Genomic DNA, 15,442 nt, shown 5'->3' with positions numbered 1-15,442 from the left:
GCTCCAAATGCTCCAATCGCTCCAACTGATCCGACTGGCCCAAGTGCTCCAATCGCTCTAAGTGCTCCAGCTGCTCCATCTACTTTTGACTCCAACTGATTTCATTTGCATTTTTGGATCGAACCAGAAGCATGTGAATAAAAAAATTAAAAAAAATTCTGGCTTGTACTAGAACTCTATCAAGCTGACAGAAGATGTTTATGTAATTTTTTATTGATTTTTTATTATTCTCATTTTTATTTTTTCTATGATTTTCTTATATTAAGGAAAAAACGTGTTAGTTTTCTCCGTGTGCTCCTGATTAATCCCGTCAATATTTTGATGGTATTCTGCGAGCGCTTCTGGTTATTTCTGAGAAACAGATCTCTGCGCGATTTTTTTTGGCATAATGAGTCACGAAATTTTATTTTGTGTTACATTTAAAAAGTGAATTTCTGCTACCAAATTATAACTAAAAATATTTTTTTTTTCAGGTGGAATTCAAACTAAATACAATCATTACTCAGCCAAATAATATGCTTTGAAACAGCTCAGAAGCAGCACTATCATGAAGGACAAACTTACTTCTCATTGGTGTCTAACGAAGCCTTCCTTCTCTTGCGATCGTTAAGCATCCAGCTGACGCCGTCCCCGTTGCCTAATCTGAATTTACGTAAATTTAAGCTGGTAGGTTAATTTTGAATCTCAAGGGGGGGTTCCTGGCCTCGTGGCAGTAGGCAGGGATGCGGCGACAAAGGACCCCCCGGGCTGTTATGGCCTCCCAGGACGCCTTACTAATGAAACACACGAGTTCTTTTGGTGATTTATTACGTAGCACACTCTACAGGTCACACGTTCACGTGACTGGCCGCTTCACCGTCGACCTAAGCTCCGCGCACCTGAACCTGCTAGGGTCTCTGCGAGAGTACACGGACATGGCGTGACGTATGTGGACGATCGGTCCCGCAAATTAATTAAGGCAATACATGACACTAGATTACTGTGGTTAGTCCGCACAGGAGAATGATTTACTTATTAAAACACGTTACACTGAATTACTGCGATTAGTCCCGCACAGGAGAATATTTACTTATTAAAACACGTTACACTGAATTACTGCGATTAGTCCCGCACAGGAGGATATGCATGCGCGGATAGTCCGCGGGGTGGCTGGGCCACGTTAAGCTGGGCACGGACACGGTGGAATCTGGAGCGATATCACACACGTGGCCGTGGCACGTCCCAGGTGAATACTCGTCCGAAAGTTCTGGTCGCGTTCGGCGCAGTGCCGCCCTGCGTGGGCAAAGAACTATGTCCCGTGGTGGGACGTTAAAGCGTGAGGCGCAGGTGCCACGACAGGTCACCTAATTGCTTACGTAAACTATACAAATCCCTGATGGGATACACATATTATTAAAAGACCGCGCGTGGTTGCTAACGGCCGATTTGGGCCGACCGGGGAGCTGATATAAAACATTTGGACTATATTTACCTATTGCAGTTATATGGTGTTGGCGCGAAAATTGAAGGCTCCCAGTGCGTGGGCTGCCGGCCCGGGCGAGTGCTGGATGGCGACTGACTAACCTCCCTGGCCGCCGTGGCCAGGGAGGGGGGAAATTCCGCGGGAAAACTGCGGAGCGCGGGAAGGTGACTTCGGCCAGTTTTGTGAATTATACCCTTTTAACATATGATCATTTAATTAACATTAATTATTGAATGGTTTAGATTTCTTAGTTTTTGTTTATATTATAAAATGCCTGAGAAACAATACCCTTGCGCAGTGCCACACCCGGCCGGGCGCTTTGCACACGTAGGAGGCCGTGACTGATGTCACGCCGTTCGGGGCACTGCACTACGTTGCGCGCGCGGGCACGTTCGGGGCGCGGCACTTATCAGGTGTTGAGGACACATAACGGCCTGTGCTATCAGAGGGAGCACTGACGGCGGCGTCAAATGCCCCCCCCTCGACGAGGCCGCTATGTGCCTCAACACCTTACACACGGTGGGTCGTAGCACTCGGACGTTGCACTGGTTCGCACACGGGTCTGGCTAAGCTATGAGTATGGCACTGGGGCAAGGTGTGGTCCCTCCAGATGAATATGTGCCCCCCCGGGTGGAGGTTGGGTGTCCCTGGCTGTGTGCCCCCGGTGAGTGCTGACATGGTCCCCAGGAAGTAGTCCCGGAGGTGTGTAGGGGCCTGGCGAGTGCGGCCTAGGCGGCCACGGGGGTCTGGGGGCCCAGTCTCGGGCCGGTGGGTGCGAGTGGGGGCCCCGGCCTCCCGGTTGCGATTTGCCCCCCTGCTGACCTGGTCGCTGGTGACGTAGTCACCTAGGTGCGGAGGGGCCCGTCGGTCTCTCTGGGGCCGGGCCGTCCCTGTATCGGCCTGTTCGCCTATGTCCCTCGTGTCCCTGTCTGCCCTAGCTTGCGGGCCAGCTGTCCCGCCTCTTTCTCCCCCTGCCGACGGCTCTCCTGTACAGCACGTGGGCCGCACCAGACGCCGCCTTCGGCGCGGATACCTCCTCTCCACTACTTCCTGGTCCCCCGTCTCGGCCTCCGGCTCCTCAATCACTACACGGAATGTCGACGTGCTCAGGTTTAGGTCCAGTGGCCACCACGGCTCATCCTCCTCGTCCGCTTCCGGTACGTAGGCCTCGTCGTCCGGGTGACTCACGATGGGTGCGGTCTCGCCCATGTCGGCGGGGTCAGTAGTGGGGTGGTTACGGGAGTCAGGACACGTCGGGAGGTTGACGTCAGTGGGTACGGCGCCTGGACTCGTCGGGGTGTTGACGTCAGTGGGTACGGCGACTGGACTCGTCGGGATGTTGACGTCAGTGGGTACGGCGACTGGACTCGTCGGGATGTTGACGTCAGTGGGTGCGGCGACTGGACTCGTCGGGATGTTGACGTCAGTGGGTACGGCGACTGGACTCGTCGGGATGTTGACGTCAGTTGGTACGGCGACTGGACTCGTCAGGATGTTGACGTCAGTGGGTGCGGCGACTGGACTCGTCGGGATGTTGACGTCCGTGGGTGGGGTGGACTCGGGGCCCCCCGTGTGACGCCCCCTCGTCCCGTCGGTCGGTGTGTCGGGGAGGGTGGTTACCAGCCTTAAATCGTCCCGATGTACCTTGGCCGGACGTCCGCTCGGGGTACGCACGGCGTAGGTGGACGGCCCCGTCTTCCACAGCACCTGCCGCGGCGGGGACCACTTCGGGGCCAGCCCGGCGCAGAAGTTCTTTGCCCCCGCCGAAAGGTGGTGTTGGCGAACGTATACCCACTGGCCGGGTGTGAGGGGGACAGGGGCGTGCGTGGTGGCGGGTGTCTTGCGGGCGAGGAACTGGGCCTGTCTCTCCCGCGCCTGCTCTCGCATGGCCTCGATCTGGGGCCGCAGCTCCTCTCCCCACCAGTCCTCGGTGGCTGTGTTGGCTACTCGGCACTCTCCCGGGAGTGCCAGGTTTTGCCCCTGTACGAGCTCCGCGGGAGAGTGGCCGGTAACGGCGTTGACGCGCCGCCTCAGGCAATACAAGATTTTAGGCAAGTGCACGTCCCACTTAGTGTGGTCATCCCCCAGGCGTAGCCGGAGCTGGGCCTTGATGTCCTGATTTCTCCTCTCCGTAGGGTTGGCGCGAGGATGGTACGTGGGGGTAGTATGGTGAGTGATGCCCCAACGGCGACAGTCCGCCCGCCATTGCTTGCCCATGAATTGGCTGCCGTTGTCCGTCAGGAGGAACTTCGGGAAGCCGTACCGGGAGTAGACCTTCCCCTCCAACAGGTTGGTGATCGTCCGCGCCCGGACGTTCGACGCCGGAAACGCCTCCACCCATCGCGTGAATAGGTCGGTGACTACCACCAGGAAGCGCTTCCCCCTGGGTGTCCTCGGGTACGGGCCCATGACGTCCAACGCCAGCGTGTGGAAGGGTGCCTGGGGCCTGCGGGGCTGTTGTTGTTCTACCCCGTCGGCCCTCCGGGCCTTGCGTTGTTGGCACGGCTGACAGCCCCGGACGTACTCCCGGACGTCTCGCGCTACCCTGGGCCAGTGGAAAGTGTGTCGCAGCGCCTCCTGGGTCTGTTCCGCCCCGGGATGCCCCGCCAGATCGTGATCGTGGTAGAAGTGCAATACCGCCGGACGGGCGGCGGCGGGCACGTATGTGCGCCAGCTCTCCATGTCACCGAGGGTGCGTGTCTGCAGTTCGCCGTCCAGACACCGCTGGAAGGAGCGGTGCCCGGCCGCGCACGCGGCCACGTCGGCGAGTGCCGTCGCGTCCGTCAGCTGTGCGCGACGCACGACCTGGACGAGGCGGGCCAGGTTGTCGGGCTGGGGGAATTCCGGTGTAGCGGGGTCTTGGGTGGCGTACAGGGCGGCTGTCTCCCCCCCCTCGGGCTGTTCATGGGAAGTTCCAGGTGGCGGCAACAACTCCTCCCACGTCCCCTCGTCATCGAACTCCGTGCACGGGTCGGGATGGCAGGACAACTCGTCGGCCAGTTGATTCTCCCGACCCGGCACGTGTTCTACATGGAAGTCAAAGGTTTGTAAGGTAAGAGCCCACCGGGTGAACTTGGACTTCCGCCCCTGCACCGAATCCAGCCACTTTAGGCACTGGCTGTCGGTCCGCAATGTGAAGGGTCGACCCTCGAGGTGGTGCCGGTAGCGTCCCACGGCCCACACGACCGCCAGACACTCCTGCTCGTTTACGTGGTAGCGGCGCGCCGCCGGCCCAAATTTGGAACTGGCGTATTCCACGATGCGCCGCTCCCCGTCGGGACCCAGCTGGTACAGGACCGCGCCCATGCCTTCCTGGCTGGCGTCGGTCTGCAGGTAGATGTGCTCTGCGGGTTGTAGGCGAGCAAGGGTGTGACATTCCCGGAACAGACGCTTGACGGCGTTCAGGGCGTGGTCGGCCTCCGGGGTCCACCGGAACCGGTACTTGGGTGACAGAAGGTCGGTCAGGGGGGCGGTGACGATGGCAAAGTCGGGTATGAAGCTCCTGAGCCAGTTGAGCAGCCCCACCAGCTGTTGCAACTGCTTCCGGGTACGTGGGGGAGGCTTGGACTCGATCAGATCGAGCTGGGCTGGCAGAGGCCGGCACCCGTCTGCGCTCACCAGGTGCCCCAGGTAGGCAAGCTCCACCGTGCCGACATGGCACTTGCGGGGCGCGCAGGTCAGGCCGTGGCGGGCCAGCCGTTCGAGGACCATGGCGAGGTGGTGCGCATGGTCCTCCCACGTCCGCGACCAGATGATGACGTCATCCAGGTAGGCCGCGGCAAACTTGCCCACGAACCCATCCAGGACGCGCACCATCATGGTCTGAAAAGTCGCGGGGGCGTCCATCAGCCCGAACGGCATGGCGCAGAACTGGAACCTGCGGCCGTCGGGCGCGGTAAAGGCGGTCTTCGGTCGGTCCTCGGGGCGAACGGGTACCTGCCAGTACCCTGACTTGAGGTCCAGTGAGGTAAATATGCCTGCCTCCCCCAGTCCCGCTAGTGCGTCAGTGATGTTGATGATCGGTGGAGGGGCGGGGATGGTGACTGCGTTAATGGGCTTGAAGTTTACGCAGAACCGGAGTGAGCCGTCCTTCTTCTTGGCCATTACCACCAAGCAATTGTACGGCGACTCACTCGGTTCGATTACCCCGTCCCGCAACATCTCCGATATCTGGGTCTGGATCGTCTCTCGTTCCCTGGGTCCGAACCCGAAGGGCTTGACAAAGCGGGGCTCGTGTGGTCGTGTCGGGATGGCGTGTTGAGTGACCGTGGTCCGCCGCAGCATGTCCGCAGCGGCGAACACCTGCGCTTGTTGTGCCAGTACCCCATTGAACGTGTCCCTGTACTCCGGGGGGCACCTCGTTCTGCAGGTCCGCTAGGGTGACGACGGGGGCTGGCGGGGCTGTCCCCCTCTGGTTGACACTGTACAGCGTCCTCCTTCCCCGACGTCCGACATGAATCCTACCCTCACCTACGTCGATGGCGGCGTCCTCCTGCACGAGCCACGGTAGTCCCAGGATCAGGTCGTCTCTCAGCTCCGGCACCACCAGGGCTGTTGTCCGACTGCACATGTCCCTGATGTCGATTCTTACCTGGGCGCGCCCCGTCGTGAGCGCGCTAGCTCCCCAGGTGGCCAGCTGGACGCCTCCCTCCTGCTGCTCCAGGTCCGCCTCGAGCACCAGGTGGGCTGCGACGTAGGTGTGGCTCGCCGCGGTGTCCACCAGGGCGTGGACGGGCTGGCCATTCAGCAGGACGGGCACCCGCATCAGTTTGTCCGTGTTGTTTCCCGCTCGCCCCAGCTGCGGCGATGGTGCCCGGTCAAGTCCCGCAGGCGGCGCTGGGTGCGTCGGGGGCGCCAGGGACACGGCGCCGCTCGCCGACGACCCGGGGCGGGACGTTGACGGGTGCTGGGGCACACCACCGCCTGGTCTGACGGGCGGCGATGGTGCCTGGTCAGGTCCCGCAGGTGGCGTCGGGTGCGTCGGGGGCGCCCGTGACACGGCGCCGCTCGCCGACGGCCCGGTGCGGGACGTTGACGGGTGCTGGGGCACACCACCGCCTGGTCTGACGGGCGGCGATGGTGCCTGGACAGGTCCCGCAGGTGGCGTCGGGTGCGTCGGGGGCGCCCGTGACACGGCGCCGCTCGCCGACGACCCGGGGCGGGACGTTGACGGGTGCTGGGGCACACCACCGCCTGGTCTGACGGGCGGCGATGGTGCCTGGTCAGGTCCCGCAGGTGGCGTCGGGTGCGTCGGGGGCGCCAGTGACGCGGCGCCGCTCGCCGACGACCCGGGGCGGGACGTTGACGGGTGCTGGGGCACACCACCGCCTGGTCTGACGGGCGGCGATGTTATGCGGACTGGCCTCGTAGCTGGTGCGTTGGCCGTGATCCAGGAACAGTAGCCCGCCGGTATCCTGTTCCCTAGCGGGCGTTTCCCGACTGCGTTGCGCCGGGCCGGCGATCCTGCCATAGCGCGGCCCGTGTGGGGCACACCTCGTGCCAGTGGTAGGCCTCCTCCCTGCAGTAGCGGCATCGTGGGGGCCGGTTTCGCTGCCCCTCGGCCCGCGGGTTAGCGCGCGCGGCCCGCGGCGTGGTGGTGTTGGCCGCGGGCGCGGCGGGTTGCGTCGAGGGCCCTCTCTCCCTCATCTCGCCCCCCCGACGGGTGGTGCCGGAAGGGGGAGGGGGGTTCACGTACGGTACTACCGCCCACTCGTCCTCCGGGGCCGTCGTGGGTGGCGGGGACGCCCCTCGGCGGCGAGCTGCTGTGTCTCGCGGGCGCGGCGACAGGCGTAGGTCCCGCTCTATTTCCTTCGCCAGCTGGACGAAGTCCTCGAGCTCCCGGTCCACGGCCCCCCGCAGGTGCGGGCGTAGCTCCCTCTTCATCAGCTCTACCGTCACATCAAGCGCCGCGTTAACTGGTCCGCCGGCGTCCAGACGTCGGTGTAGCTTCATCTTGGACCGGATGAAGGTTTACACGTCCTCGTCCGCCCTTTGCGGTTCGCAGAACAGGGCGCGTTGGCACTGGGCGCGTGCGCGGGCGGCATTGAATCGGGCCTCCAGACGTGGCGCGAAGTCCTCCCACTCCACGCCGTATTCGCCCGTCATGGACCACCAGTCCGTCGCTGGCCCCCTAAGCTGTTCCGTGACGCGTTCCGTCCACTCCTCTTTGGGTACACCGTACCTGGCCAAGCGGTCCTGGCACGCCCGTGTGAATTTCTCCGGGTCTTCATAGGGGTGCCCGGAGAATTCGGGCAGCTTGACCCGGATGTTGTCCCGTCGGGTTTCACTTACTATGGTCACGGGTGTGGGCGAGTTGACTTTGTTCTTGCACGCCGCGCACATGAATAGGCCGTCGCAAAAGTTCAGGAATTCTCTAGCTTCCGTGCACGTGCGGTGCCTCGTGGTGCCGCACTGGTGGCAGTATGCTACTTCTTCGAGCTGGCCGTGGCACTCTACGGCGTGGCAGCGTCGCGCCGACGCGACCCTGACTTCCCTCTTGATCTGGGCCATCGCTTCCCGCGCGCCGCCTTCCCGTGTCGTTCTTTCCGCCCCGCCCGTCAAGAAGTCCGTGTTCCACCACTCCCCCATGTCAATCGTGATGTCGTTCCGTATCGCGCCGCGGCTGGACGACCCGGGCGGCGGGTCGTGACGTCGCTGTCCCGACTCCATGGTGGTGCGGCCGCGTGACGTCACCCCTCACAGCTGGTCGGAGGTGGAGCTTGGTGGGGAGGGGTGGTGAGTGGAGCGATGTGCGGGCTGAGGGGTGGTATCGGGCGGAGGAAGGGAGGGGTGATGAGCGGAGTGACGTGCGGGCTGAGGGGTGGTTTCGGGCGGAGGAGGGGAGGGGTTTTGCGCGGCAGGAATGCGGGGCGGGGGTTGTCCGGCTGGCGCGGCGCCGCTCCGTCGCGCGGTGTTGCCACGCTGCGCGCTGTTGCACTGTCCCTACTCGAGCCCTTTGTCCACTAAATTCTCCGTTTCGTTTTCTTGGCTTGGTTGTCGCAAGAGTTTGGTGATGTTCTAGCCACACTAGTTGGGCGCCATTTTGACGCCGTCCCCGTTGCCTAATCTGAATTTACGTAAATTTAAGCTGGTAGGTTAATTTTGAATCTCAAGGGGGGGTTCCTGGCCTCGTGGCAGTAGGCAGGGATGCGGCGACAAAGGACCCCCCGGGCTGTTATGGCCTCCCAGGACGCCTTACTAATGAAACACACGAGTTCTTTTGGTGATTTATTACGTAGCACACTCTACAGGTCACACGTTCACGTGACTGGCCGCTTCACCGTCGACCTAAGCTCCGCGCACCTGAACCTGCTAGGGTCTCTGCGAGAGTACACGGACGTGGCGTGACGTATGTGGACGATCGGTCCCGCAAATTAATTAAGGCAATACATGACACTAGATTACTGTGGTTAGTCCGCACAGGAGAATGATTTACTTATTAAAACACGTTACACTGAATTACTGCGATTAGTCCCGCACAGGAGAATATTTACTTATTAAAACACGTTACACTGAATTACTGTGATTAGTCCCGCACAGGAGGATATGCATGCGCGGATAGTCCGCGGGGTGGCTGGGCCACGTTAAGCTGGGCACGGACACGGTGGAATCTGGAGCGATATCACACACGTGGCCGTGGCACGTCCCAGGTGAATACTCGTCCGAAAGTTCTGGTCGCGTTCGGCGCAGTGCCGCCCTGCGTGGGCAAAGAACTATGTCCCGTGGTGGGACGTTAAAGCGTGAGGCGCAGGTGCCACGACAGGTCACCTAATTGCTTACGTAAACTATACAAATCCCTGATGGGATACACATATTATTAAAAGACCGCGCGTGGTTGCTAACGGCCGATTTGGGCCGACCGGGGAGCTGATATAAAACGTTTGGACTATATTTACCTATTGCAGTTATATGGTGTTGGCGCGAAAATTGAAGGCTCCCAGTGCGTGGGCTGCCGGCCCGAGCGAGTGCTGGATGGCGACTGACTAACCTTTCTGGCCGCCGGGGCCAGGGAGGGGGGAAATTCCGCGGGAAAACTGCGGAGCGCGGGAAGGTGACTTCGGCCAGTTTTGTGAATTATACCCTTTTAACATATGATCATTTAATTAACATTAATTATTGAATGGTTTAGATTTCTTAGTTTTTGTTTATATTATAAAATGCCTGAGAAACAATACCCTTGCGCAGTGCCACACCCGGCCGGGCGCTTTGCACACGTAGGAGGCCGTGACTGATGTCACGCCGTTCGGGGCACTGCACTACGTTGCGCGCGCGGGCACGTTCGGGGTGCGGCACTTATCAGGTGTTGAGGACACATAACGGCCTGTGCTCTCAGAGGGAGCACTGACGGCGGCGTCACAGCATATCACATAAAATAAATAAATATTTTTTACCTCAACACAGTATGTGACGACATCTGTTGGCAACAATCTGTACTAATTGAAACAAGTTCTTTTGAATGAGATAAATCAACTCTCACCAATAAAATTGATCCAAAGATATTTAAAAGCCATGTAGCCTCTTAGATTTGTAGCCATATATTCCTGTAGAATCGTAGACTTGTAGCAATATATTCTTGAAGCCTCGTAGCTAGTTGAAGCCTTGTAGTCTTGTAGTCTCGTGCTTTCATAGCCTCCTAGTCTAGTAGCTAAATAACAGCTAGGCCTAACACTTTTTGGTGCTAAATACTTTTGGTGCCATTGACTGTTGGAGCCAATGAATTTTGGAGTCAAAAGACTGTAGGAGCCAATGACTGATGGAGACAATTACTTGACGTGTCCCGGCAACAGCGTCCGGTGCTGGAGTGGCTTGAGGTGGGGTGGAGAGCCCACTGGTATGCTGGCAGCTGCTCCTTGACTCTCGGATGTTGGCACTTGCCTGCCCTTTTGCTGGGCATGGGGAGGAGGGGTCAGGTAAAGTGCGAGGAAGTGGAGTTAGTTGGAGCCCTAGAGTGAGCTCCCGAAGGCTGTTCCATGGAGGGGGGAAGCAGGGATCCTAGAGCGAGCTCCCGTGGGGATACTGCTTTCTTTGGGAGGCGGCCATGTTGGTTTCAGGGAGTAACATGTAGCACTCGCACAAGGGGGCCGAGGCCAAATGCAGGACACGACATACTGATTGAGCCAATGAAATTTGGAGTCATAAGACTGCTGGAGCCAATGACTGTTGGAGTCAATGACTGTTGGAGTCAATGACTCGCCTCGCTATACCTGACCCGCTGTCCCCTATGTGGTCTTCCATAGTCCCTTCTGTTTTTTGAAATAGTTTTCATACTCCTTGTATCACCAATGGGAATACCGTATTTACTCGTGTATAGCGCGCCCTCGTGTATAGCGCGCACCACGATTTTTGCAACTAATTCCAAAGAAAAAAAATTGAAATTTTTTTTTTCCCCATAAATAAATTTTACTAACATTTAGTGGTACCTGATTATTTAAATTGATGTGTGGTGATGCGTCAGGAAAATACATAAACTCTGCTGTCTAAACGGAAGATAATGAAGCGCTATATCGTCACAACTGGTACGTGGAAGGAAGGAAGGGAGGGAGGCGTGCCGCGCTACGTTGCTAAGCTGGCGCGGAGAACTTGATGACTCACCGGTGAGGAATGGTGGAAGCGAAGAAGCTGGCCGGGGGGGGGGGGGGGAGGGAACTGGTGACAACATTCTCTCTTTCTCTCTCTCTCTCTTTTTACTACTTCTGAGCTGGCTATCTGAAAAGGGGGGAGGTCTAAAAATAAACAAGAGACCATGATGTGCGAGCTTGCGCGCGCGCGCGTGTGTGTGTGTGTGAAACAGAGGCCTTGTTGCTTGTGCGTATGTGTGGGGGCTGGCCAGAAATGTCACCCGTCACCCGGCAGTTAACGACTTCCACTCCTCCCCGCCTCCCCCCCACCATAAAATTTTTTTTTCCGTGTATAGCGCGCATCCTTATTTTTTTCCTTTACTTGAGGGGAAAAAAGGGCGCGCTATACACGAGTATATACGGTACTTGTGCTGTGCATAATCCCATAAGCATTTTTTTCAAACACTCCAGCTGAGTTTGAGCTCTTTCGTCAATACTTCGTGGAACAGTGGTAAAGAAAGCAAAGAAGGAACATAACATAACTGTAATAAACTGGGAAAAAATTAAAAACCCAGCCCGTAGAATTGTGTGGTGGTTCAGCAATAAACGAAACTAAAATCAAGAAGGACAAAGTGGAAGACTGATGCTGATGAACAAATAGTGTGGGTCAGCAAGAAAATGTATGAGAGATCTACAAGAGAATGAAGCAGGCAAAGCTATGTCAAGGATGTGTCCCGGTGTAACTTCAGTGTCGCGGCGACTGTACATGTATCACCTCAACGTCATAGTCCCCGATCCCAGCAACGATGGATTTGGTGTGTGTGCGGGTTTCCTGGTATAAGTCGTGGGCGATCTGGAAGATCCATTCTTGCAGGCTTGAAATGTTACACAGCCGTTAGAGGAGGCAGACAGCAGTGTGGAGAGGCTAGCCAAGAATGGTGCGGAGGCCATGGTTGTACCCAGTAAAGGCAGGCCACTAGCAGCACGCGGGCACATAAGCCCAAGCAACAGCACAATGAAACAGGATCGGCAGGAACAGTATCTCCCAGAGTTGTAGATGGACGTCTTGGACAGAGGACAATCTGGAACTATAAGCAGTTGCACGGTCCGGAGCGCAGCGCTTTATTTGGCGACCATTGTAGTGATGTGCATCCATAGCAGCTTGGAGTCCAGGTGGACTATGAGGTACTTGATCAAGGGTTTCCACGCAAGCACTTGTCCGAGAAAGGATGGCTGCGCAAGAGGGTGACGACGACGTTTCGTGAGGAACATTACGGAAGATTTTGCCGCATTGGGTTGAACACCCTACCACTGAAATTATATGCAACATTGGGTGCGTACTTGCAGTTTCTAAGTGGATTTCCCAGCCAGGAGGTCAGCTGTCCCTGATTGATGGGGGTCGACTGGGGGTGGGTCAAGCCTAGACAAAGTCACTGTTAATTATTAAAGTAGTAGCGATTAATAAATAACACATGCATATAATTGTCGTCTTTGCCTATAGTTTGTTAAAGACATGTGGTTTAATTTCTAACAATTATGTTTTGAAAAATACACACAAATATAAAAAATGTTGTTTACTTTTACTCTTAACACTTTTTTTTTTAAAAGTCACATTTTTTCTAAATTTACGTTTAAAGATTGCCCTCTATGGTAATTATTTGTACTGCCATATGTGTGTCACTATAGAAACTGTCTACTGTAGGGCCGCGACGTCTTGGCGTGTCGTTTTGCGGGGAAGCGGGGAAGAGTAAATGAGAGGGGAAGCAGCTGCGCGCGCTCATCAGCCGCTATGCGGTTCATAGCAAAAACATCAGGCGCCACGCTCTCAGTCTGAAGTGAAGAATGGAGCTCGACGCAGGACATTCAAGATACAATAAAGCAGCGGTTCCCAAACAGTGGGTCGCGGAAGGTTTACACGTGGGTCGCGACTCGATCCAAATACTATCATAAACCATCAGAAAAGATAAGAAAAATCGAAATTAATCGAATTGTGTGCAAAAAACATATCAATTGTTAAATAAATAACTGTTTTGCTACAAAGTGCTTACATCTTGTCAACCATTTACAAATCATAACAAAAATTGTTTATCAATAATCAATCGGTATACTAAAAAAGCATATATATATATATATATATATATGCAAATACGATGGTAAATTTTATATACATAAGGAAGGGATACGATACAAATAAGGTTTTTTAATCCACCATGGACCGATAGACCGTGGAGGTATTCCTATAAGGAATGGTGGGTCGCCAGCTGAAAAAGTTTGGGAATTACTGCAATAAAGTAATACATTGTGGGGAAAGGGGAATTATAAGTAGTGTAATTCAGTGTTGTGATGAAGAAGCTGCCACCAAATGTTTGCTAGTACATCTTGCAAAAGCAACCGAAAGAGCTGCGCGATACACAGGTATAAGCCAAAGATCAGTTTCGCGCATCCGAAAACACAACAGAGAGACGCCAAATAAAAAACAAACAACACCAGGCAAAAAAAAAGTATTTATAACTTTAAATAATAATACATACATTATAGGTTTTCCAACGCATTCCCCATGATTTCACCCGCGGTTTGTTTGTTTTGCACTTGGCAATCTTCCAGACTTTCTGCACAGCTTGTTAGAATATTTGTTAGCTACAAGTGTAGCCGATATTGCTACACATTATATTACATATTATATTACATTATATTACATTACATACATTATACATACATATACATTATATGTATTGCATTATATATTTTATGATATATATGATTTTAGGATATATATTAATGTATATTAAATATATTGTTTATTTACAATTTATATGTATATATTTACATATATATCACTTCTTTATTTGACCGTGAAACAGCCTCTCATGTTTAATTATTCATTTCAGGCCAAAAAAATCTAGGTAACGTTTGTTGTCAGTAGATGACTTTGATAGAAGAGTGATCAGAGACACTATCCACGAATTTTATGCAGTAAAAAAGTGGTTCCCACAACAAGGAAACTACTATGGGTCAATGTTTTATAAAATACCCGAGGATGGTTTGTTAGAAATATGGTTTTCGGCCCCCTCGAAATGACTAAAATGGTTCTTTCAGAGTGCTGTTATGGAAAAAATACCAACCCGAGTGCATAAAAGTGGTAAGGTTCTTGACGTGCGTAAAAGTGTCATGTCGATCGTCTTCACGTTCCAGCTAAACCAAATGGAAAAGAAAGCATCAGCGAGGGAGTTACCTGCAAGTATTAATTAATTGTGTTTCCTACAGCAACCCACAATTACAAATTTAGTTCTTAACTTTAAAGTATTGTATAGCTATGTTTAACTAAGCTACCCAGTCGAGCAAATAGTGCACTACCTTTAAATAATAAATTACCGTGAAGCATTATCACATCTTTGTATCATTAAGATCTGCGCTGTGTTGCACCGTACGTGAGATTGTTCTCCACCAATGTTTTCGGAACGGCATGAAGAGTTCCAGGCCGTTGTTATCTGCGGAGCAGGCAAGGCGGGACGTGTCGATTACAAGGTCGCTGAGCTCTAGGGAGTCGACCCGCCAAGACGTCGCGGCCCTACAGTACGATGTTTCAATGCCATTACCATTTTCAGACCAGTAATCATAGACAATTAATTATCTACTAAATTCAACAACTGCAGTGTCAACCGAAACCATATACTAATCACCGTTTATTTTGAGAGACCAAGGTCATTAGACTTGTTGAGAGACCCAACTGATTTTAATCCAAAATTTAAATTCGTGCCCTTGAATCAAAAAGCTATTTTTAATAGACCACACTACTTTGACTTCTTAATATTTCGCTCTTTTTATTCAAATGTTTGTGTTCTTCTATGCTATAAAGATGAATAATTGACGATCTACCTAAATTTACGCGGGAATTAAATTTACAGCTGATGTTAGCGTAGAATGATCAGTGTTTCTTTTTGTAATGAAAATGTCTCTTAAACCAACTTTAACTGTCAAGTTAGTATTTCAAGATGCTTTCCGTGGAAATGGTAGCAAGGAGCGAACACTGAAACGCCTCAGTAATATATATTCTAAGGTTAGAGCCTGTTAAATTATTTTTTACTTAGTTTGGATTTTTAGATCTGAAGTATTCTAGATATTGTTTTACTTGCCTCTTTTTGCTACGAATCATTATGTTTTACATCTGAATAGAATAATGAATAAAATTCTTCAAAATAAACTATGTTACGTCTATTTAAAAAATTTTAGTCGTATAAATTTAACAATCATAATTATCTGTCTCAAGTTTTTGTTATGTCCAAGATTTTTCAACGTACAAAATTTAAACAGCAAGCATCATGTACCACAAAATCAATGTACAAAGGATAATGCAATCAAGGTCAAAGAAATTAAACTTGGATACGTGAATAGGAATTTTACCCAAATATGTCAAGTGTGAAAA

The 15,442-nt window shown here is 53.4% G+C and overlaps 1 protein-coding gene across 1 annotated transcript in view; it reads left to right on the top strand.

Moving 5' to 3' along the window:
• The first annotated feature begins 14,885 nt into the window (after positions 1 to 14,885).
• LOC134535842 (condensin complex subunit 3) overlaps positions 14,886 to 15,442 on the top strand; it is a 63,535-nt gene continuing 62,978 nt past the window's right edge. The window contains exon 1 of the mRNA XM_063375166.1: positions 14,886 to 15,076. Coding sequence (XP_063231236.1) covers positions 14,963 to 15,076 — 114 coding nt within the window. The 5' untranslated portion in view covers positions 14,886 to 14,962. The remainder of the gene's footprint in view (positions 15,077 to 15,442) is intronic.

This window comes from Bacillus rossius, chromosome 10 (genome assembly GCF_032445375.1).
Source record: "Bacillus rossius redtenbacheri isolate Brsri chromosome 10, Brsri_v3, whole genome shotgun sequence".
Classification (NCBI taxonomy): Eukaryota; Metazoa; Arthropoda; class Insecta; order Phasmatodea; family Bacillidae; genus Bacillus; species Bacillus rossius.
The sequence above is the reverse complement of the archived record's forward strand: the minus strand, read 5'-3'. Positions and strand labels throughout refer to the sequence as shown.